Source organism: Aplidium turbinatum, chromosome 4 (assembly GCF_918807975.1).
Source record: "Aplidium turbinatum chromosome 4, kaAplTurb1.1, whole genome shotgun sequence".
NCBI lineage: Eukaryota > Metazoa > Chordata > Ascidiacea > Aplousobranchia > Polyclinidae > Aplidium > Aplidium turbinatum.
The window spans coordinates 311,560-334,026 of record NC_137475.1 but is presented as its reverse complement, the minus strand read 5'-3'; the positions used below and the strand labels follow the sequence as shown (position 1 = coordinate 334,026).

At 42.1% G+C, this 22,467-nt stretch overlaps 1 protein-coding gene across 1 annotated transcript; it reads left to right on the top strand.

Moving 5' to 3' along the window:
- Positions 1 to 421: 421 nt before the first annotated feature.
- On the top strand, positions 422 to 19,811 carry LOC145768467 (1-phosphatidylinositol 4,5-bisphosphate phosphodiesterase beta-4-like). The gene is made up of 31 exons (XM_082579964.1): positions 422 to 560; positions 700 to 786; positions 868 to 927; positions 1,043 to 1,177; positions 1,306 to 1,385; positions 2,758 to 2,811; positions 3,152 to 3,233; positions 3,985 to 4,085; positions 5,860 to 6,026; positions 9,937 to 10,083; positions 10,209 to 10,272; positions 10,551 to 10,724; positions 10,851 to 10,935; positions 11,511 to 11,601; positions 11,671 to 11,718; positions 12,314 to 12,402; positions 12,472 to 12,558; positions 12,782 to 12,920; positions 13,075 to 13,165; positions 13,239 to 13,363; positions 13,604 to 13,758; positions 13,976 to 14,137; positions 15,861 to 16,065; positions 16,418 to 16,509; positions 16,718 to 16,889; positions 16,978 to 17,084; positions 17,210 to 17,274; positions 17,341 to 17,386; positions 17,792 to 17,910; positions 18,137 to 18,293; positions 18,393 to 19,811. Exons 1-31 carry the CDS (start codon positions 492 to 494, stop codon positions 18,489 to 18,491), a joined length of 3,354 nt encoding a protein of 1,117 aa, XP_082436090.1. The 5' UTR covers positions 422 to 491; the 3' UTR covers positions 18,492 to 19,811.
- The last annotated feature ends 2,656 nt before the right edge of the window (positions 19,812 to 22,467 follow it).

Sequence of the window (22,467 nt, the reverse complement as noted above, 5' to 3'; positions counted from 1 at the left end):
AAATAAAAAACCAGCGCTTCCCACTGCTCCAATATGCTGCTGATGACCTGTTCTCGAGAAAGCCATCATGCTTGTGCTAGTTTTGGAATTTTATGTTGAGCTGTATCATCAACTTTTTGAATCTAATGTTACAAAGAAAAGTTACAAACCGAAAAACCTAGATTTACCCAAATTTGAAAAAAAAACAACTTAAAACCCAGATGTGGTAAAAAAAAACAGATCGAGGTGGAAAAACCTAGCGCTGGCATCCTTGCAAAAAGTACTCAATGCCAAGCAGACCAAATTACATCACTTGAGATGAATGTGGTGCTGAGGTGTGGCCTGTGGATTGTGAAGTTTGTTCAACACAATAGGTTCTCCAGTAATGAGTTGTTTTCTCAATAGTTTCATTTCACTGTAAACCCGTTGTTTACAGCTGTAACTTTATAGTAACCTTAGTTTACCAGAGTCATGGTAAACTCTATAACATCTTGATCTGATCCGATTCTTCTATGGATTTATGTTCCACTGATGTTGCTGACTTTCTAATTCAAGGAGAGAATTTTTCAAAGAAGCAAGATGTAAGTGCAAGGTTTGCATCTTTCTGCTCTTCATAGTTGAATGCATTGCATAAGTTCTGAAAAGTGTAATCTTCATGAACAATCATAGAATATTAGTATTTCAGAAGCCAATCTGTCAGTTGGTATATTGTATTGATAGGGTGGGTCCATCCAAGGATTGCAAACGTGCCTCGTGAAAGTTGATAGAGATGGATATTTCCTCGTTTGGTCGTTCTCACACCAGCAGGTACCATATTTATCACATGAGTGTTGTCTTGTTATTCAATGAAAACATAAGTTCTGTGGTTCAGTCTTGTTTTGTTTACAGGAAGTAAATTTTGTGGAATGCTGCCACATTAAAGAAGTCACCTGCGGAATTGGTTTAAAGGTAGGAGATGTTATCAATGCTTTCTAATCTGAAGAAATTTCCAACAGTAATTGTTTGGTATCACCGACACAGTGGCATTGACTTTGGGCAATCTTAATGTGTGCAACCCTTTCAGGATCCCAAGTCAATCCACGAACAATCTGATTCTGAAACTGATCTTGCGAGTCGCATTCTTTCGGTCTATCATGGATTTGAGATTGGGAATCTTTCTTTAATACAATTTGTCGCACCCACCCCACAACAAGCCCAGGTACAATCATCATCACATATTTTTGTTTCTTATTCTCTTATGTTAAGTTATAACCCTGAATTGTTGTGTCTTATTCTGTTAACCAGTTTTTTGAGCCAACAAACCACAATCTTATTATTTTCATGTAGAGCTGGGTAAAATCAATGAACCATGTCGTTCATCGTCCAGGATTGCGATACTTATCCCCACTTGCAATTATGAAGAAACAGTAAGTTTTCTGAGGTGCATGAAAAATACTATTTAAACATCATATTTTGGCTCGTTTAGTTTGTTGTTCGATCATTTTGTTCTCAGTTTGTGGCTGCTTTTACAAAGTGTATTTTAGTGATTGATTGACTAAGTACTTTGACACGTTGCACACTTTATTAACGGATAGTGTAGGACTGTGACGATGGTATTTGAAACGTTATTTCGAGACTGGGTGACTATCAATTAGACTTCAGGCTGGAGAAGCAAATTTAATATATTAGCTTGGAGCAGTGGTTCTCAAACGATTAGACGTTTAGTTATAATTATGAAGGAATTACAGGGAAACTAAACATGTGGCGAGATTATTATCAGTGAGCCATGAAAGTTACTTCACCAAAACAGTGAATTTGGGTCTCAAGCAAAAAGGGCTTGAAAAGTACTGAGCTAAACAAACTGAACATTGAAACAAAAGATTTCATCTGTGCTGAAATCATAAAAGCATTGCAATAAGATTGCACATGAAACAGACTTCACAGATTTCATTTGTAGCAGTAGGTTGACCATCATCTTAAAGTCCTAACTAAACAGTTCTACCGGCAACAGTAATGCACAGTTTTCAATGTCAATATGCTACCTAATGGATTTTCACTACTTGGCTATTGAAATCTGTTACGCAACTTTTTTCCAGCACACGTGTAAATTTTGTATTATGCAGTACTTGCGTTAAACAAGACGTTTAAAGTGTTGGCCAATAAATTTTATATCTCTTACATACAATGAAAATAGCCATGCGTAGCCAGTATTTTAAACATTTTACAAGAAAAAAAATATATAACTAGTAATGGAATGACAAGTTACGATTCCATATGGGGATCGTGGTTCACTCCTCGAAGATATTTCCACTCAGTCAGATGAATATCGCTGCCTCACTAAGTGGTTCACCAAAGTCAACCGTCTTAGTTCTGCTTCTTCATACTTCGCTCTTCCTGTCCACGTGTCCAGCCCCCACATTCATTGGTTAAGGTCGTGTGGACTTTAAAGGTTTGGTGGAGGAAAGAAGTGCAGGATAAGACGAATGTGGGGGATGATGTAAAACAGTGGGTTGACTTGTCAAGCATCAGAGAAGGAAGAGTAGCGGGAGAACGTGTCGTGTGGAAGCAATTGACACTGATTTTAACGTCTGAAAGATGCAAAACGACATATATTAGTTATCTTACCATCTAAGTTGACAAAAGAAAAACATCTAAATTCCTCCAAGGTTGAACTTACTGGTTTAGCGTTGTGGACTGGTCTGCTGGTGTTTTATTCCTAGCGGTATCGAACGGCCTTTGCATTTGTTACAGTTTCATTTTCATGACGTTGGCCGACGCAAAATTGATGTTTCGTTGCAGGTGGCGGCGAGTGACGCTTTCGCTCAACAGCAAGGGAGGCATTCCTGTTAAAAGGTAAAATCGATAAGAACCGCTCGTGCAGTTAAAGCATTGTCGAGCTGCTTCTGTGGAACAATGGCACTAGCGCTATGACGCGTGAACAGCTGCTCCGTTTGTTTATTCTGTCAAGGTTTGCCATCAACTTGTGGTCTGCCGTCCTGATCATTATTTGTGATTTGCGCCGTTAGCCTCGCCAGACTTGTCGCTCTCTGAAGTTAATTACAAGATTTTATTGATCGCCCTCCTCGTGATTCGGCGCCGCTCTCTGTGGCGAATCCTTTGTGCTGAATTATTAATAAAGCATCTAATAAATAGCGAGCGAATTAATCTCGAATAACATGCAATCATTATTAAGGTTGGCCAAGCACTTCGGCCACGACAAGAACGACAAGAATGTTCTCCGCAATCTCAAAGCGTGCGGATTCTCTTGTTCGAAGGTGAGGGAGGTTTGTTCGAGTTGGGTTAAAATATCGCAGGGTTGAGAAAAACCCGTTTTTTTTTAAAAAAGCCCAACTCGCATGTTTTTTTTTAAAAAAAAACGTTTTTTTTTTGTGTTTTATTGGGTTTTATTTAATAAAGATGCAAAAAAGGTAGATTCATGCTTATTTCACCTCAAATACTACTTTTTACCAATGAAGTGCCTCTCACTCATAGTACATGCTGGCATAACTCAATAAAATAATGCACTAGGGTTGTTTAACTATTAGGCCTTCTTGCATAAATGAGTTTTAGTGTAAGACAAAGTGGCATTACTTGATTTTTGTATACAGAAATATCCACTGTGTTTTCAATTTATCCTTGGAAATTTCCTTCACAATCACATCCTTAAGTCCTAATTTGAAGTTTGTTTTAAGTACCTTGTAGTACTTTGGTTCATTTTTTCAATTTTCTGATAAAAAATGGACAAATATGATACTCTGAGTTTTTTATCGGTTTTTTTTAAGTGTTTTTTTTTTTTAAAAACCCACCTGGGTTTTTTTGGGTTGGGTAAAATACCGACAACCCTGGAATATCGAGCGCTTTGCATCGGTTTCAGGTTCATGAGATCGTTTAGTAGTTTTCGCGTAACAATCTTCGTTGTACTCTTCACCAACTGTTCGTGCACGCGTCCCTTGAGACTTGTTGAAACATCCCCTTCATCGTTATCGTTATTCTTTCAATGCGACCTAATGACGTACTCACACGCAGAACGATGACGTATCCCCCGGTGACTTCACTTTTGATGCTTACAAGAAGTTGGTCAAGCAGATGTTGCCACGGAAAGACCTTGACAGAGTCTTCGATGAGCTGTAAGTTTGTCTTGTAACTGCTTAGCGGCCCAACTTGTTGTGATTTGGAAAGAATCTCAAGTTCCATTCCCATGTGGATTGCTAGTTAGATTAATACGATGTCTCTTGTTTCGGACCTGAGCGAATTGCTGCAGCGGATGCCAGGTCGCTGGCGATGTTTACAAGATGTGGCTTCGATTCGTTTGATTCTCCCGATCGTCGTTCATCGCTGTAGCGAGGTACCAGCAGGGGATCTACCTACTACGTCACTACGCGTGTCCGACAAGCGGTTTGATTGAAAGCTCGGTGGCGCAGGATCAATCGCAACATCGGCACGCGCGCGAAACGTGCCAATTTGGCACGCGAGTACTTGGTGAATAAATTCCGATTTGTATCAAGTAAACTTTGAATTCAGCTCTGGCCTTTATTGGTTGTAACTGCCCTTCACATTCTGGCTTAAAGGATATTCCACGATGTAAACTCGAACTCGTAAAAGCACATTTGCTTTATTTCCAATGTACATAGTTGAAATCCATTTAAGTTAATTTAGTTAGCTCACGGTTTTACGTCCTTTGTTCCCCCGTATTGCGAGGGCTGGACGAAATACTGGTTGGAATGGCCGGGGGGTTAGCCATGACTAGGTTGCCTTGTGAGGGTTGCACCAAGTCCGCTCCTTGCTTGAACAACTTAATTGCCTTGTGAGGCCGGGGACCTTTTCGTAGTCATTTGGGAGGTTGCCAGATCGCTTACAGCCACTCTGATGGTGGCTGACTGGGAGACAGTGTGTTCTGCACTTAACAAATTGTTTCAACTTCTCAAGGGTTGACTTGGCCTAGCGCGCAACCCAGGTTTCCGCTGCAGAGAAGACGCTCTAACCGCCGCGACCGCTTCGTTGTCTCCATCCGCGTTCTCATTGGCTTGCTCGCTTCGAAAGTCATTTGTGATGCAATAATGAAATATTTATTCTCAGCATTAAAATTTAATAAGTTAAACCACTTAATGACGTTGTTAACATGAGGATGACCCAATCAGTGAGTTCGTCAGCAGAGGTCACTTCCTCGACGGATCTGACGTCATCGAAATGCGAGCATTATTTGAATCGATACAAAGACTCCTTCAACACATACACAAACACATCCCTGTGATCAGACTTCGACAACTAGAGTTTTTGTAGCCTTTCGAAATTAGATTATAATTATAATTAGAGTAATTTAAGCTTTTACAAATTAGACTAGGATCAGAATTAGAGCTACCCAAGTTTTCACAAATTAGAGTAGAATTTAAACTACAGTAGGTTAGAATTAGTTGGACGCAGTTGTCACATATCTTTTTTAACCATAAACAAATGAATTTTAACTTTGAACTTTCTTAAGTTGGACAAAAACGCCAATGTGGAAATTTGGGATCAAAGTGTCATTTCACCATCACAGCGCCAAAACCACTTACGTCATAATATACATTGTGACGTCAGTGAATTGATAGATTAATCAAATTTTTCATGACTTCGCTGCTCAAGGGATGGAATGACACTTTGATCTTGATCGTTTTATTGCATTTTCTTTGGATAAGGTTGATAAGAGCGCAGTATCCTTTTTTGCCAAAAAATACTGTTGGACAAACTAAAATTTTTACCAAAACTGGAAATTGAATTACAACTACAATTAGAGCAAACAAGTTTTTATTAAATTAGAATTACAGACATTTCTCTCTAATTTATCGAATTCGACAACTAGAATTGTCTAGTTGTCCAAGTCTGCTTGTGATGACTCACGGTGGGAGATGATCTTTGTTGCAGCACTGGTGGAAGAGGAGACCATGTGGAGCTTCCTCATCTTGTTGCCTGGCTCAACAAATCCCAGCGGGATCCTCGACTCAATGAGATACTAGCGCCACCATTTGATAATAAGCGGGCAACAGCCATCATTGAAAAGTTCGAGACGTGTGTCAAGAATATTAAAAACAGTTGAGTTTCTTTGGTAGATGCTGCCAAAATATGTCGATGATTGTCGTGCCTAGTGCTGAATGTGTTTGACCCAAGGACTATTGAACGGATGTGAAGGCGCAGAGTGCATTCTACCAACGTGTTGCTAGATGTTAGTTAAAACTTTGTTTTTATCTGCTCAAAAATATACAAAGTTTTTCAGTTAAATCTGGCCCAAGACTTTTACAAGCTTAAAGAATTAATCTAATGCCATCTTTCATCAAATAGTTACTATAGGCCTGGATTAGAGATGTAAAAAAACGTTTTTTTTTTGTTTTAAAAAAAACGAGCTCAGTTTTTTGTTTTTTTACCTATTTTGACATTAAATGTCACAATATGCAGCAATAAGGGTAAACTCGTTGCAATAGCATCTCTTTCAACAAACAAACAGTCTCATAACTCGTATAACTTATTTCAAATCAGACTGTATGTCTGGTATGTTTTGTCATTGCAATTTTGTAGATCTCAAGTCTCAACACACGAGCCATAAAGATTTCTCATCGTCTCAAATAGTAGTAACAGTGTCTTATGGTGGGCACATCTCAAGTATTGTCTGTAATTTGGTCCAGCCAGTTGTTAAATGCAGTACCACACTCGTGTACAGTTTCGAAGCCACCTGGGATTTTGGTTAATGGGCATGTTAGGACCAGGTGGTCAGTGTCCTGTTTCTCTGCTTCACAAAGGCACTTTTGACCAGCACTCCACACCTTTTCCAGTAGGGTCTGCTACTATTCGGTGAGTCCGATTCGGTGAGTCCGATTCGGTGAGTCCGATTCGGTGAGTCTGATTCGGTGAGTTCCTAACCTCTAACCCTAACTCCTAACCCCTAACCCTAAAACGGCAATGATAATTAGGCCACGGTACCCGATAATTAAAAAAAAAAAATTGAAAAAATGCCCCGTTAAGGGATCGGACTCACCGAATCGGGCCATTCCGTTCCAGTACAACGTCAAGAGGTTGTTCCAGTTGATGTGCATTTGGTGCAAACTTGATGAAAACCACACAAGCGGTTCTCGAGTTATAAGTGAATAACCTTAGCCACTAGATGGCTTCATAGATAAGAAGCAATAAAAAAAACGGCAATATCTCAAGAACCGCTCAACATATTTGGATAATTTTTAGCTCTACTCCCATGTTTTCTGGGGTGGGCTCTCTGTTTATGAACACTAAAACAAGTTTTGGTTACTACTTTTTGAGTTAAAAAGAAATTGACCTCTTGTTGTTACGCACCAATAAAACCATGATGCATAACTTAAAAAAAAAAAAATTAATTGGCTAGAGGAAAGATTGATAAAAAGTTTCGCAAAAGCAGTGTAGTGCTAAAGTGCCAACTTTTAGCCCAAATCACATTTAAATGTAGTGAAAGATGGAAACATTTTGATGTTTTTTTATTTTCCCTGAAGAGGTTCAATACTCCTTTGTAATGTCATAGTCATGTTTGTTTTCCTTTAATCACACCATTGTGCTGTCATAGACATGTTTAAAAGAAGTATGGTTGCACTTAATCCGTCCAATTTGAACTAGTTTGCTGGACTTTGAGACTTTAGCACTTTTCTGTTTTTGCCAAACTTTTCGTCAATCTTTTCTCTACCCAATAAAAAATAATTTAAGTTGCGCGTGATGGTTTTATTGGTGCGTGACGACAAGAGGTCAATTTCTTTTTATCTCAAAAAGTAGCAGGCCTAGTTCCCAAATAAAATAAGTTTTCATCTTTGATGTTTGTATTGTATCTTTATCCTGCATTGCAGGAATATGGGTTAAACTTTATATATACTTGTCAGAAAAAGTATTATGAAGCATTTATTCACTATGTGAACAGTGCTGAAAAACTCCACTTTAAAGGGAAAATTTCTTCATTCGGGGTTGGTGGTTACTTGCAATAGTCAACATGGGTGGTGGGCATTTGAAAGGAACATTAATCTAAACCTTTTCTGACAAATGCACTTACTTTTGACAGCTAAAAATATCAGTGATAAGATCTCTTGCATTATGTCACAAATGATCTGCAAGAAGCATCAATGACAAAGTGTCTAAGACCTTACAACACACGAAAAAAATACTTCTGTTTCAACATTTATAAAGCATATACATCGTTGTTAAGCTATCAGTTAAAAAACATGTTTAATTGTTTAAACAAGCCATTGGCAATAGCTTGCATTAGTAAATTACCACAAACAAGGTAATGTGTGTTCTGAATACTGCCATCTTGTTTTTACCAAAATTTTGTCAACCCATTGAGTGTGTACAAGAATAACCAGTACCGGTATACTAACATCGTAGGCTAACTTCCATAAAGGGTACTTCCATATTGAAAAAGTAAAAAGAAATTAACTCATCCACATTATGTCATGTATCAAATTGCATTAATTCAATGTTTGTCAGGTCTACTGCCGCAAACATGCCTGAGAATGAAGAAGAAAGCGAAACAACGTAGGACTATGCTAAAAACATATGCTGCTGCCAAGCACAAACACTTAGGAATTTCAGCACAATCATAAAACCATTTTTATTAGTTTTATCTTTTTTAAGAGCACTATAATGAAACTAAGCTGCAAATTGCAAAAAAAAAAAAACGAGTGTTTTATTAAACGCGTTTTTTTTTTTTTTGCAATTTGCAGCTTAGTTTCATTATAGTGCTCTTGATGATGGATGCCGTTTTTGTTTTTTTTTAAACGGTTCGTTTTTTTTGCATTTACATCTCTAGTCTGGATACAACAAAACTAAACTTTGGTTTTAATAACTTTTTTTCACAATTTGGCCGGCAGAAATTACAATTTGAAATTTACCACAAATTCACTCATCTAAGAATTTTAAAGCAACTTGTTGATAAATTGATTGTTTTGCGTAGCAGTAGCTTATTTAGTAAATCTATATTTTCAGGTTTCAGTCTAATTGCTTTGAGCAGCATTGATTTCTAACACTGTTGTATGAATGAACTAAATTTGTTGGATTTGACAAATTTTGGGATGGCTTTAATGGGGAAATAGTTTCAGAGTTGCAGGGGGCAGCTACCCGGGTAGGCTGTTTTTAAAAAAAGACATGGATACATCTATAAAATTGGTTTTGCCATATGAGGTATTCTGCTCCAATTTGAAAAAACTTTAAAGTTGTTCACAAAAAACTAGTGGCAACACTTGCGATGCAATAAAGTTTTTCTCAAAAGTTTTATTTTCAAGAACTGATTGTCAGTAATCACATAAATGCCACAAAGTTTGGGTGTTGATCGAGATTGTTATCTTCAGTCTAGCATTAGTTTTGTTGCGGCTATTGCTAGAAAACACAGAAGTAATGTATATGTTTGAATCTACTTCTTGTTACATTTAGCAAGCAATCAGCAACTCACTGCCTTGGAGCATGATTTTTCACATGAATGCATATTGCATGGACAATACCGGTAAAACAAATTCTACAAATAAAATCGTTCGGCTATTTTTGCATGGTAAATCCCATTTTTGTCCGTAAAACCCCGTTTTTTTTTTTACCAAAATGCCCGTTTTTGCCTATAAAAGCCTGGCGGGCTGCGTTTTATTAAAAAAAAAAGAAGGTTTTTTTACAACCCTGAACAGTGTACCTCTGAGTTGACCAAGAATAAAACTTTTTGCTCAAAAAGCATCTGGCAACACTATTTCATTACGCATTCTACTCTGAGCAAGCGCCTTCGCATCCTCTGCTTCTAGAAATTCCTGGTTTGTTTGTGAACACACAATTCCCGTTGACACCGTTTACAAAAAGTCAACACCCAAATAAAAGTAGGATTTGCGAATGGGGTTTATCTTTGTCAGGTCGTGAGAATGAAGGAATTACATTTCATAACTTGCTACTCTTTGAGATATCCAGCTGGTTCTTCATCTCCACACGCTGAGCCACGAAATATCTCTGTCTCTGTTCCAGGGAGACTGTCGCGACAATGTTTCTATGACTACTTGGCTAGTGATGACAACTCGGTCGTCTGCGCTGATCACGTGACTCTGAGCCACGATATGGATCAACCACTGAGTCATTACTTCATCAACTCGTCCCACAACACTTACCTCACCGGTGCGTCATTGACAGTGCTTATGGCGTAACTATCAAGTAGTGATTGACGACATTTTCCATTGACGTGCCACGAAGCGTGACACCGTTGTCATGGACACATTGTAATGGTGTTTCCTCCAACGCAGGTCGTCAGTTCCGAGGAAAGTCGTCAGTGGATATCTACAGACACGTGCTTTTGTCTGGCTGCAGGTTTGTCGATCTATGTTTCACCATCGGAGTTGTTGTTGTAATCGGCGATTTCAGCGACTGCTCTGAAGTGCTGCTCGATGATGGGTCGGAAAGCTTCCAGTTTATCGAGTTGGGATGGAAACCTTTATTGGAACGCTTGGCATCTCGCGTGTAATTAGAGTTTGCTTCGTCCATTGTGACGTCGTTTAATTAGGCCAGCTATTCATTTCGAGTTAGTCGATTGTTGGATCGCTCGTCATTGGTCGTGGTGGCCGATGATCTGGTCTGATGCGTTCCAGGTGCGTGGAGTTGGACTGCTGGGACGGGAAGGGAGAGCCAGGAGACCCCATCATCACCCATGGGAAGGCCATGTGCACTGACGTCGTGTTCAAGAGCGTGTTGGAGGCGATTCGTGACTCAGCGTTTGTGACGTCAGAGTATCCCGTCATTCTTTCGTTTGAGACTCACTGCAGGTTGTTGCCAGAGCGGCGATTTCCTTTTTTATCTTGTTTGTACCTGAACATGACATACCTGAACCTTGTCTTCGATAACATTTTCTTTGATCACTCAACTTTGTTTGTGACAATGCCTTGTTTCAGCAAGCCTCAACAGCTGAAGATGGCAAAGTATTGCGAAGAAGTGTTCGGAGATCTTCTGTTGAGCAAATCCTTGGAAGACCATCCGGTAGGTTGCAGTAGCTATCGTCAGGTCAGGCTGGTTGCATCTAACTGCCATCAGCCGAAAGCTTGAGAAGTCATGTGGTTTATAAGCTACGAGAATAAGTAGGGGTTGCCACTTTCTGTGCGACAATTGGTGCATTTAAAGCGTGCTTGAACATCTTTATGAGCAGTTGAACGTGGGCACAAGTGAAATGCTTAAACAACATGAATTCGTGAGCGGTGTGCCATATGTGTGGATGGTGTGTCATACCTGTGGATGGTATGTCATCCCTGTGGATGATGTGCCATCCGTGTGGATGGTGTGTCATCCGTGTGGATGGTGTGTCATCCCTGTGGTTGGTGTGCCATCCCTGTGGATGGTGTGCCATCCCTGTGGATGGTGTGTCATCTGTGTGGATGGTGTGTCATCCCTGTGGACGGTGTGTCATCCCTGTGGATGGTGTGTCATCCGTGTGGAATGTGGATGGTGTGTCATCCCTGTGGATAGTGTGCCATCTGTGTGGGTTGATGTACCGTTCGTGTGGATGGTGTACCAACCGTGTGGATTAAACCATATAACTTTCTACTTATTTTCACCAGCTTGAGCCGGGGGTTCCCCTTCCCTCCCCCAACGCACTGAAGCGGAAAATTCTCATCAAGAACAAACGACTTGATCCAGATGTAGAGAAAGGTGAGTCCTTTTAATACCACATGGAGTGCTTACTTTTATGTGGTTACTCACTGGGATTTGTTGTTGCAGGTCAGCTGGAGGGAATGGAACGAGATTGCAACTTGGATGAAGAGCCAGGTGATGAAATGCTGTCTTTTAGTTGACCCCGTTGTTTATCTGTCGAGTTTTTGAGGCGGTCTCGGTCTGTGTGTTGATGGAATATGCTGCTGACACGGAGGGCAACTTGCTTCCATAAGGAGAGACCTGCATACAGAGGAGCAATATGCATCCTTCAGGAACGACATGCATCCATGCGATACGACTTGCATCCAGGAGAGCAATATGCTTCCTTGAATAGCAACATGAATCCTTGAGGAATGAAATGTATCCATGCGATGCGACTGGCATCCATGGGGAGCAATATGCATCCTTTTTGAACCAATGCATCCTTGCAATGCGACTTGCATCCATAGGGAGCAATATGCATCCTTGAGGAACGACATACATCCATGTGATGCGACTTGCATTCAGGGGAGCGATATGCATCTTTGAGGAACGACATACATCCATGTGATGCAACTTGCATCCATGGGGAGCAATATGCATTCATGGAGCAATATGCATCATTATATTTCATTGAACCAGTTGGTTATTTCTTAGGTTTAATAGATTTGAATTATCTCCATCACTTTCTGTTGATGAAGTTCGTATTATTATCCTTGTCTTCTTGCAGAGGTTGCCCATCCTGAGTTGGAATTTTCTTCATCTCTTGATTTACGACATCCGCTCAACAAGACAGAGTCGGTGCCACTTCCAGAAGAAGTGAGAGTTTGTTCCGATGTTTGCTACAAGCAAGTTGAGTCTTCACTCACTTCACTCTTTGTGTTGCAGAATCTTCAAGTCAAGCCATTCTCCTCTCGCGCCACTACGCGTAGTCTCAACCTTGATTCGGTCAAGACAAAGCAATCGTTCAGAAAAGTAAGAATAAGTTGTTCGAGCTGAAGGTGAACGGCAATGAAGTATGTGCCAACGTGCAATCTCTTGGATTGGTTGCTTCTGTTCGCTTTCCTTCACTACTCGCTGGTAGAAGTTGTCACTTTCTCACTCCAGGAATGATCTAGGTTGATGGTGGCATCACAGTCTTCATTGTTGTGCAATCTCGCACCCAAAGTTTGTATCACATGCTGGTGGATTGTTTCAGGGAGGAGGTGATGAGGAAGAACTGGAATTGAGCTACGAATACATCAAGACTTCATTCACCAACATCCATCCTTGTCTTTCCGCGCTCGTCAATTATTGCCAATCTGTAAAGTTTCCTGGATTTAAGAAGATTGAAGAAGGTATCGCCACGTGACACCATTGTCTCGCCCAATTGCATGTGTTGTGATAGATAACACATTGTCGCGACATTACGTGAAGTTTAAAAAGTTATGTGTATTGACTTGTTCAGCTTCACTTTGATCATGTTTCCTCTAGCGGCCACTATTGTTGCAGATGAGAGTCAAAAGCATTGCCACCAGATGTCTTCGTTCAGTGAGAATGGAGGCCTCAACCTTCTCAAAGCAAACGCCATCGAGTTTGTCAAGTAAGTTCCCGCACATTCGCCTCTTGTTCCGCCGTATGTGACGTCATAGTTGACGATGCCTGTCGCGCTTCAGCTACAACCGCAGCCAACTGAGCCGGATCTACCCCCGCGGGTCGCGCGTGGATTCCGGGAACTACATGCCACAGATCTTCTGGAACGCTGGATGCCAACTCGTCTCTCTCAACTTCCAGACAAACGGTCAGTGACGTCATGCACCTGAAGTCTTGAACCAAAAGCGAAACTCAATCTATTGTTAGAGAACAATGGCCGCCATGCGGTGGCGAAATGTTGTCGATGGCTTGTGTTTTCTGGTTGAATAACCGGTCTCTGTTCAAGTTACCAGACGAACGCGGTTGAAGTTACCGCTTTCACCATCGAGTACATGTTTGCAATGGTGACCCACAATGATTGGCTGCTGACGGGGATTTGGTTTCGCAGACCTTGGAATTCAACTAAACCATGGAAAGTTCGACTCGAATGGAAGATGTGGATATCTCCTCCAACCGGAGTTGTTGATGCGGGGAGGAAGGAACTTCGATCCCTTCTCGGAGTCAACCTTTGATGGCGTCATCGCGGCCCAGTGTGACGTGCAGGTTTCTTTGATTTATTGTCAGATCAAAATTCTTTGGATTCCCGGGTTGCTTCCCATTTATGGTGCGATCCGGTCGAGTACCCCAGATGACCGGTCCATACTGTCTTCGTTGTGACCTCACAATCACAACGCTTCTCATCACATGCGCAATGACATGAGTTATTAACGCGACCGCCATTGAGATCTGCCATGATGTCACCCGCATGTAACATATTCAGGTGATCTCCGCACAATTCGTCGGGGACCGTTCCATCTCCACGTTCGTTGAGGTTGACATGTACGGCCTTCCCAATGACACCATCAGGAAGGAATTCCGGACCAATGTGGTTGTCGGGAACGGGATCAATCCCACCTATGGTGACCAGTTCTCCTTCAGACAGGTAAATCCCATAGTTGCACAGGCTTGACCAACGTGCGAACCTATGATAACGGTAGGAGGCCCCGATGTAATGTTGATTTTGAACTCCGGGCTAAATTTACTTTACATCTCTTTGAAGTGATGGTTTTAAAAATCTAAACTGCCGAAGTGCAATCACTGAATCTCAAATCACTGCAAAACTCCGAGTTTCAAGTTGAACAAAACCACAAAAATTTTCACCTTACCAGCGTTGCCAGATGCACTTTCGGATTTCCAGCACAAACGCCAAATCTAGTTCACTATTTATTTGTATGGTAACAATAACACAAAAGTTGCCGGCAACTTACGGCGAAGCAGATTGAGACGCTTGAGAAATGGCGTCCCACAGGGATCAGTTTTGGCTCCACTTCTTTTCAACATCTACATCCACGACCTGCCAAGCACGGTCTCCTTAAAATACGCATACGCGAACGACCTGGCAATTCTCCACTCCACAAAGTCTTACAAAAACTTTGAAGACACCCTGCGCAAGGACATAAAAGCCCTCTCAGCTTGTCTCCAGAAATAGCAACTGAAATTCAGCGAAACCAAAACTGTGACAGCAGCTTTCCATCTACATAAGCGGGAAATTGATCGTGAGATAAATGTCTTGAACAACGAAAAATTTCTGTGCTTCTGCTCCGTACCAAAACACCTCAGGGTAACATTAGATAGATCGCTCACGTACCGTCACCATTTGGTATCACTGCACAAGAAACTCCCATCGCGCTCTGCGCTGCTTATGCGCTTGGCAGGGTCCAGCTGGGGTGGGATGGCTGACACTTTGCGTATAGCAGTCTTCGCCCTTGTCTACTTCTTAGCAGAGTACTGTGCACCTGTTTGGTGCAGCAGTGCTCACTGCCATCAACAGCGTTCTGTGCACAGTGACCGGATGCCTGCGTCTCACACCACTGGACAATCTCCCCATTCTCGCTGGCATCCAACCTGCTAAGCTTTGTCGCGAAGAAGCCACTCTGTCTCAATCGACAGGCATTGGGGCCCAACCATTTTCTCCATTTCAAGATCTCTGCTCCCCCACAAAAGCACCCTAGTCGACTGAAATCAAGACACCCATTCGTGCCAGCCGTTCAACTTCTGATCAACGAAGCAGATGGACAAAACATTTCTGCGGCTAATTGGGTGGACCATAAATGGAATTCTGAGTAGATGTCAAACACAGTAGATTCCATTCGTTCATCCCCGATGCCGACACCCGTCCCACCGGCCTAACATTACAACGACAGGCGTGGGTGCGCCTTAACCGTCTCCGTACGGGCGTCGGGCTTTTCCGCTCAACCATGCACCAATGGCCTCTTTCTCCTCTTGTTATTGTGGTACCGAGGAACAGACCGCAGACCACATCATCAATGACTGTACCATCTTCAACCCACCTAATGGAGTGGAACGTCTGCGCGTCATGGATGATGAAACCAAAGACTGGCTGCTCTCTAGTAGCCTTCCAGTGTAGTCTGGGAAGTGGTAAAAGGATAGACCCTCGGCGCCTTCAGAATATACACGAAGACTATAGTTGTACCAACTATACTATTATCAAATTATACTAGCGATTTTGATGCTATCAGGCGTAACAGATCGGCCTCCAGTTAAACTTAAAGCCTGCACGTTGGCACGGCTAGTGGTCGCCATGGTAACGTGCTATGTAATCACTTGAAGTTTAACTTGTGACTCAACAATTGAGTTGGTTGCAGGTGATCTGCCCGGACCTGGCTCTCCTCCGGTTCACCCTGTTGGAAGATAACCGGCAGTTGATCGGCCAGCGCGTTATTCCATTCAGCAGCCTTCAGACAGGCTACCGGTACATCCCATTGTTCCACAACAGCAGCGTCCCGCTCGATTCCACGACTTTATTCGTGAAGATCAAACTATCCAGCTACGTACCTGACGACCTTATGGGTAGGTGCAAGTTAGTGGTAAGCTTCAAGATATGGAATAAAACCAAAGCACAGTGTCATGATTCTTCGCTATGTATTTGCCGAGTGCACTGTGTTCTTACCGAGCCCTGTGTGTTGTTCTGAATACTCTGTGTACTTTCTGTTATGTTATTCTCGAATGAATCACTAAAACCTCAGTAACTGCTCACGTAGAAGTCCGTCCGTCGCCCAATAGCAGGCACGAGCACAGCGACGCGTAATTACCATTGCGGTCGTCTTAAGGCATAACTGCGCATTAACACTTACTAAGCCCCCCCCCCCCCCAGTTGTGATTTAGTGACGTTGTGCATTCTAGTTACTTTGTTGTATCGCAGACATCGCGTGCGCGTTGGAAAACCCGAAAGCCCACCAAGAGTCACTTCTGAAACAACACGAACAGCAACTGAAGCGTTACGAAGACGATGACGTAAGTGAATTAGGAATGACATCATCATCATCCAAACTCGGTTTTGTTTCTTGTTATCTTGTCCATGAATTCACCAACCTAAGAGGATGTGCAAGCGACAGTGCTAGTTGTTGTACGTGGCTTTGCTTGATTGGTTATTTCGGCTGATGACGCAGTATTGTTGCGCCAATCTGCTTTGAGCCATATTTAGACTCCGCCTTCCTTCCAGGATGAAACTTCGACAGATCATGAGTCTACCACCTCTAGCGACAGCAAAAGAGATGCATCATCCAACTACACGATGGTGGAGCGGAGCAAGCGTGGGAAACCAAGCGGGAAAGTCGGAAGCAGTGTCCGCAGATCGACTTGTGTTAAAAATGAGGAGAAACAGGAAAACGAAGGTGATTGATGGTTTGGTTCGAATCGTCGAAGGCTCTTCCTCTACAAACGTCATAGAAGAAGTTACAAACCAACTGTGGTTTGTTGCAGATGTCGTCGCTCAGGCTCCAGTCACCATAGAAACGTTGGAATCCCATCCGGTTTATCTGAAAGCGTTGGAAGCCCACAGGAAGGAATGCCACAGAGCGTTAAAGAAAGTGAGCGTCTGTGGTTGCCATGGTGACGATTTGTGTCACGTGATCAGTTAGTTAACGGGCGGTTGGCTGGTTTCGAATAAACATCCGGGTCACTTCACCCAATGACATCGTTGTTTTACAAACAGACCAGGTCGTCACGACGAAGTGAAAACGAGATTGATCATATCAAGCCCAGGTGCTGCCTGGCTGGGTGAGTTGTCGCTGTTTAATTGGTTGATGAGTTTGCAGAATGATTGTGACGTCATTTTGTGTGCAGGTTGCTGTTGGTTGGAAGGAAGAAGAACAACTTTCACCACTTACAGGTGTGTGCATGCGCGCGTGTTATCGACAATGATTGTTACGTGGCAGCATGAGATTGACGCAATGTTGGAATCCCACAGCAACCTTTGACTCGATGTTCAGCCATCGTTGCCACAATTCTTAGCTTGTAGCTTTGGCCTGCGACAGTCTCCTGTTTACTCTCGGTTCAAAACGTCCTCACTTTTCGTTAAAATGACTTTTGTGGTGCAAGTTTGATCTCATCTTGCTCTTAGCTCCCATGCAATCGAAGACATCGCGGCAAATGGTTTATCAGCTTTGTAGGTTGCTGGGCTTTGATAAACCTCCAGATATTCCTCTTATGGAATCATACGTTCCGAACAAGCACGCTCAGCAGCAAGATCCATCGTTTATAATCTTTCTGGTTTCAATTTTTGTTGCATCCTTAGGATGTTGGATCATCCTCACCGATCATCCTGTGTCCGGAGAAGAGGAAGGAGGCTTTGATCGATTCCCTCACCGCCATTCACTCGGAAGGACTTGCCACGCTCAAGAAAGATCAGGACAAGTAATAAAACTGTATGAAGGTGTTGTGTCGGTGTTTGAGACATCTCAGAGGCTTTGAACAGGGCTGTGGTGTCGGATTGATGCTGGTGTGTCCTTAGCCTTAGCTATCGAAGTCTCATGATCTGACTTGAAACATTGCGAGGTCGGTCCGCTCTGGCAACCCTGGTAGCCACCGAAGTCTTGACTTGGTGATTGAAAGTATCAGACATCATCTTATTGCTTGGCAGGGCCATGAGTGATCTCTCGCAGATGCAGACGAAGAGATGGATGGAGAGCTCGAAGAGGATTAGCGGTAATAAGAAGATTCCTCCTGCGGAACGAGAACGTCGCATTCGGGATCTTAAGTCGCAAAACGTGAAAAATTTCACGGAAGAAAGGAAGACGGTAAGTTGGGAGCCCCCCAGTATCGGACTCTGTTGACCCCTGGGAGTGGGAAGTATCTTTCTCCACAACTTTCCTCCTTGTTGGTTTTGTGAGTTGCAGATGGACAAGAAGCAGGAGAAGAGGATTGAACGCTTGCTGGCGCTCCAGAGCGAGGAGAGAGACAAGGTGATGAAACTCATCGAGGTTGAAACAGGGTGAAACAATCGTTTGGTTTGTTTTCGTCGCGGCATCACTTTCTTCAATCTAGTACTAGTTGACCTCTCGAGGTGCACTTTGTTTACGTCATTATAATACTGTGTTATGATTGGCTGATAGTACACCTGCTGTCTTCGTATACTTCGCCACTCTATGGAGCTGTTCATATGTTGTTACGTCACGGTACTCACTGTCACGGTTCATTGCTTCAAGTTTTAATGGTTGAAATTTTAACTTATTTTAGTGAGTTGCTTAGCAAGTCCTGTGGTATGCCGTCCATCTACCTGGCTGTTTCTGAGCGTCTGTAGTTTCTTCTATAGAGAAGCAACGACTCATGCTCCTAGCTGGAGTCGAACCCGGAGTAGAAACTTTGTTGACAAAGTAGAGTTTTGAGGAAGTGAATGTTTTTGTTTCAAACGTTTTCAAGGCAACTTATCCGCAGAGGTGGGAATCCGCTGCTTAAGGCGGCGCGCTATCGCTGTTGGATCATAATTAGTACGCGCTTCTGCTACAACTGCTGCAAATATAAAGCCTATTGGCTGTCCTGGGAAAAAAGTAGTGTCAGCTGTAGCCGCTCCTCTTACAGAAATGTTGCTATCAAACAAAGTAGCGGCGCTACTGCCCACCTCTGCTGATCTAGTATGGTTTCATCTGAGCGCAGTGTTTATGATGCCACACAAAAGCAGTGGCTCCCACCTTGGGCCCGGAATGAATAGAATTCAAGGCTGAAATCCGATCACTACAAATTCACATGTCGGTAAGCAATTTGAAATTTTTTTTTCGCACCATAGACGTTGTGGGGCGAGCTTTTGAAAGGGATTCGCAATTGCACGAATGTTGGGGACCATTGCTAGAAGGTAGCCACTTTTAAAACGACAAAATTCTGCTACAGCCACTGACACGTCGAACCAACCATGAGCCATTCAGTGATGGTTTCGCCGTCAGCTGCTTGTCGTAGTGGTTATACTAGGAAGTTGTCATTTCGATTGCCTGGTTTTGATTTCCACACCTAACCTACTATTACTTTTTTCTTCGGTAAATATTAAACAAGGATTAACTCTGACTGAGTGCTATAAGGGTCACAATTGGGCGTTGGCCTCGTATAACATGTTCTGACTGGTGGCGGTGTCATTGGGACCTGGCAGAATTTCTTCGTGTTCATTGCTAGAATGTTATTTATTTTGCCACGTTAGAGGCGAAAACTGGTGGAAACACTTTTAATATCAACTCCACGTCGTACGACCTCAAGCAGCAGTAGGCTACTGAAGAGTTGTTCACATCTCCTGCAGTGTTCAAAATAATGAAAATAAAAGCAAAGGTCAATTGTTTCATTGTTGAGGTCACTGGATGCGTGCGTATTACCACAATCGGGTTTAGATCAATTGTGTCTGACGTGCTCTTCTGCAGCTGAATGTAGCCGTGGGGAAATTAGGGACTCAGTGAATACCGTATAGCAGGGGTGTGCAACCTTTTTTACAGGAGGGCCAGATATAAACAGCTGGGTGAAACCGCGGGCCGCATGTTTATTTGACATATGATTTGTAGTAGTTGCAGGCACAAAAAAGTAGTTTTTTTGTTATTCATATGGTATTATTAGGGGATCTCCTTCAGAAATAATAAGTTAAGACGTATAAATTTCTGAAGAAAACTGCTATTTAAATCTATTGTCGCACAGTCTTTAAAACGAGTTTATTGAGAAGTTTGCAGCTGGCTTCTTTTCCCCACGGATTTTTCCAAATTTACTTCAATGGAAGTGCTAGCAATAAAGCGAATTATTCGAAGTCCATTTTCCAAGTGTTCGTTTGTCAGAACCGATCGATAGGGAGATTTTATGACGCCCATTTTAAAAAAAATTGTTCGCACAAATACGTTGAGCTAAAAAGAGCCATTTTTGAAGCCATGCACTTTTTCAAATGTGGAAAGTCATCTTGGTTGAGATGTTTTCGGTAAAAATCGCCAAGATTCATTTCTAAATACTTTGCTTTCAAATCCGTTTTCTCTTGAAGATCAATCAGTTCAAGTTGGATATCACCTGGTGCTTTGTCAATGTCTGTGTTGAATGCCGAAGAGAATATACCAAACAAATGTTCATGAGATTTAAAGTCCTTGAAACGAGGCAAAAATTCATAGGCCTACAACAATTTTTCAAGTTGATCTGCAAATTCAGTTCTCTTCTCAGGATGCATTCCATGGTCTCTCAAAGTTGGAAAGTGGAAAAGATTTCCTGTCTGTATGTGGCTTTCCAAAGTCGTAATTTGTTCATAAAGAACATTATGTGACCATACATCTCATTCGCATACTGTTTTTTTGCTGCAGTCTTGCATTGAGTTCATTCAATTGTTTTGTTTTGCCCTTTTCAATTGCCACTTTTTCAATTTTTTTTCTTCCAATGCCTCTACTTTTTTACTTCTAATTTTAACAAATTTTCTATTTTGACTGGTTCAACAAATTTGGCAAGGAATGGGCCGCTAGGCTGAAGTTGTTCTGATCCAACTGCTTGTAGGCCTATAGGCTAGGCCTACATTAGGCAACTGCTAAATTTGACGCAAGCCGGCTCTACAAAAGGTCTAAAGCTAGAGATCAAATAAAAAGGCCACAAAGCCAGAGACAATAGCAGGGCTCCACCTCTAATCTTCTGACATTCCAAATAATTAAATACAACGGATTAGCGGTGGCCGGTGGGAAATTTCTAAAATGGTTAACAGAAGGTGCGAAATTACAATAATCCACTCCACAATGAATTGTTCACATGTACCAGACTAAACTAAATTATATAAACACGTTTCGCGGGCCGCACACAATTCAAAATTGGCACATCTTTGCGGGCCACATTTGGGCCGCACGTTGCACACCCCTGCCGTATAGTACAGGAGTGGGCAAACTTTTTTTCTCGAGAGCCGCTCTAAGCCAAAATTTAAAATAGCCAAAACACGAGCTTTAATTTTAGATTGACCAAAGAAATGGAGATGTTAGGGTTAGAGTTATATATTTTGCGTTTATTGTCAAGCGGTATCCAGTCAATAAACGCAAAAGAGGGAAACAGAGAACAAGATGGCGAGACGAACTCTACCAATTCGACAAACACTGGACACAAACGTGCAAAGACAGACAAAATTATAAAGGTATGGGGATTGGGGAAGGCCTTCATCCTGCAGTGGAACAACAATGGCTGACAATGATGATGATATAGGCTATTTACAAAACGTTTGTCTCAATTATTTGTTTGAATGCGACCCACATCTACCATTTATGAGATTTGTGCAGTTGGTTAGAGTCATTAACCAACTTGACGCGCACAGAAAATTGTTTCGGGCCGGAGTTTTTCCACTTCTCTGATGAGTTCAATCATCGGAAACTTCACTCTGCCAATCTCGGTAACCGGCCCTGCGTCAAGAGCCTCTACAAGTATGCGAAACAACCAGGAATAACCTATCAAGGCTTTGTCAGTCCGAGGATAAAGATTCAAAACCAACCAAACATCATGAACTGTGATTCTAAATTGAACAGCAATTTGCAAAAACTTGCAGCTTTGTCTACTAATCCCTTATAAGTTTTTGTGTCCATAAGCTTCTACGTCAGGTGGCGGTGTTGAAACACACTTTGTAGTTCCCTTAAATTCATCAAATATTTCCCCCCCCCCCCCCCCCCCAATTTTTTTTTCTGGCTACGCCACTTCAATTAAAAAGTATCATGCTCAGATGTGCTGTTTGAACACAGCACAACCTTTTGCTATTCGTTTGTATTCGCAATTCAAGAAAGCTCGCGACTCCTCGACGTCACAATCGCATCTTTGTTTTATTGTTCCCTTTTGCAAAATATTTCCTTGACTATGCACGGTTTCCAAGTATAGTTTACACTTTTAACAGTTAGCAATTCTGTTAACAAAGAGCATAAAATATGTTTTGGGCAGTAGAAACGCTAAGATATTAAAAAAAACTTTTTTGGGGGTGCTGCAGCACACACCAGTAAGCCACACCTG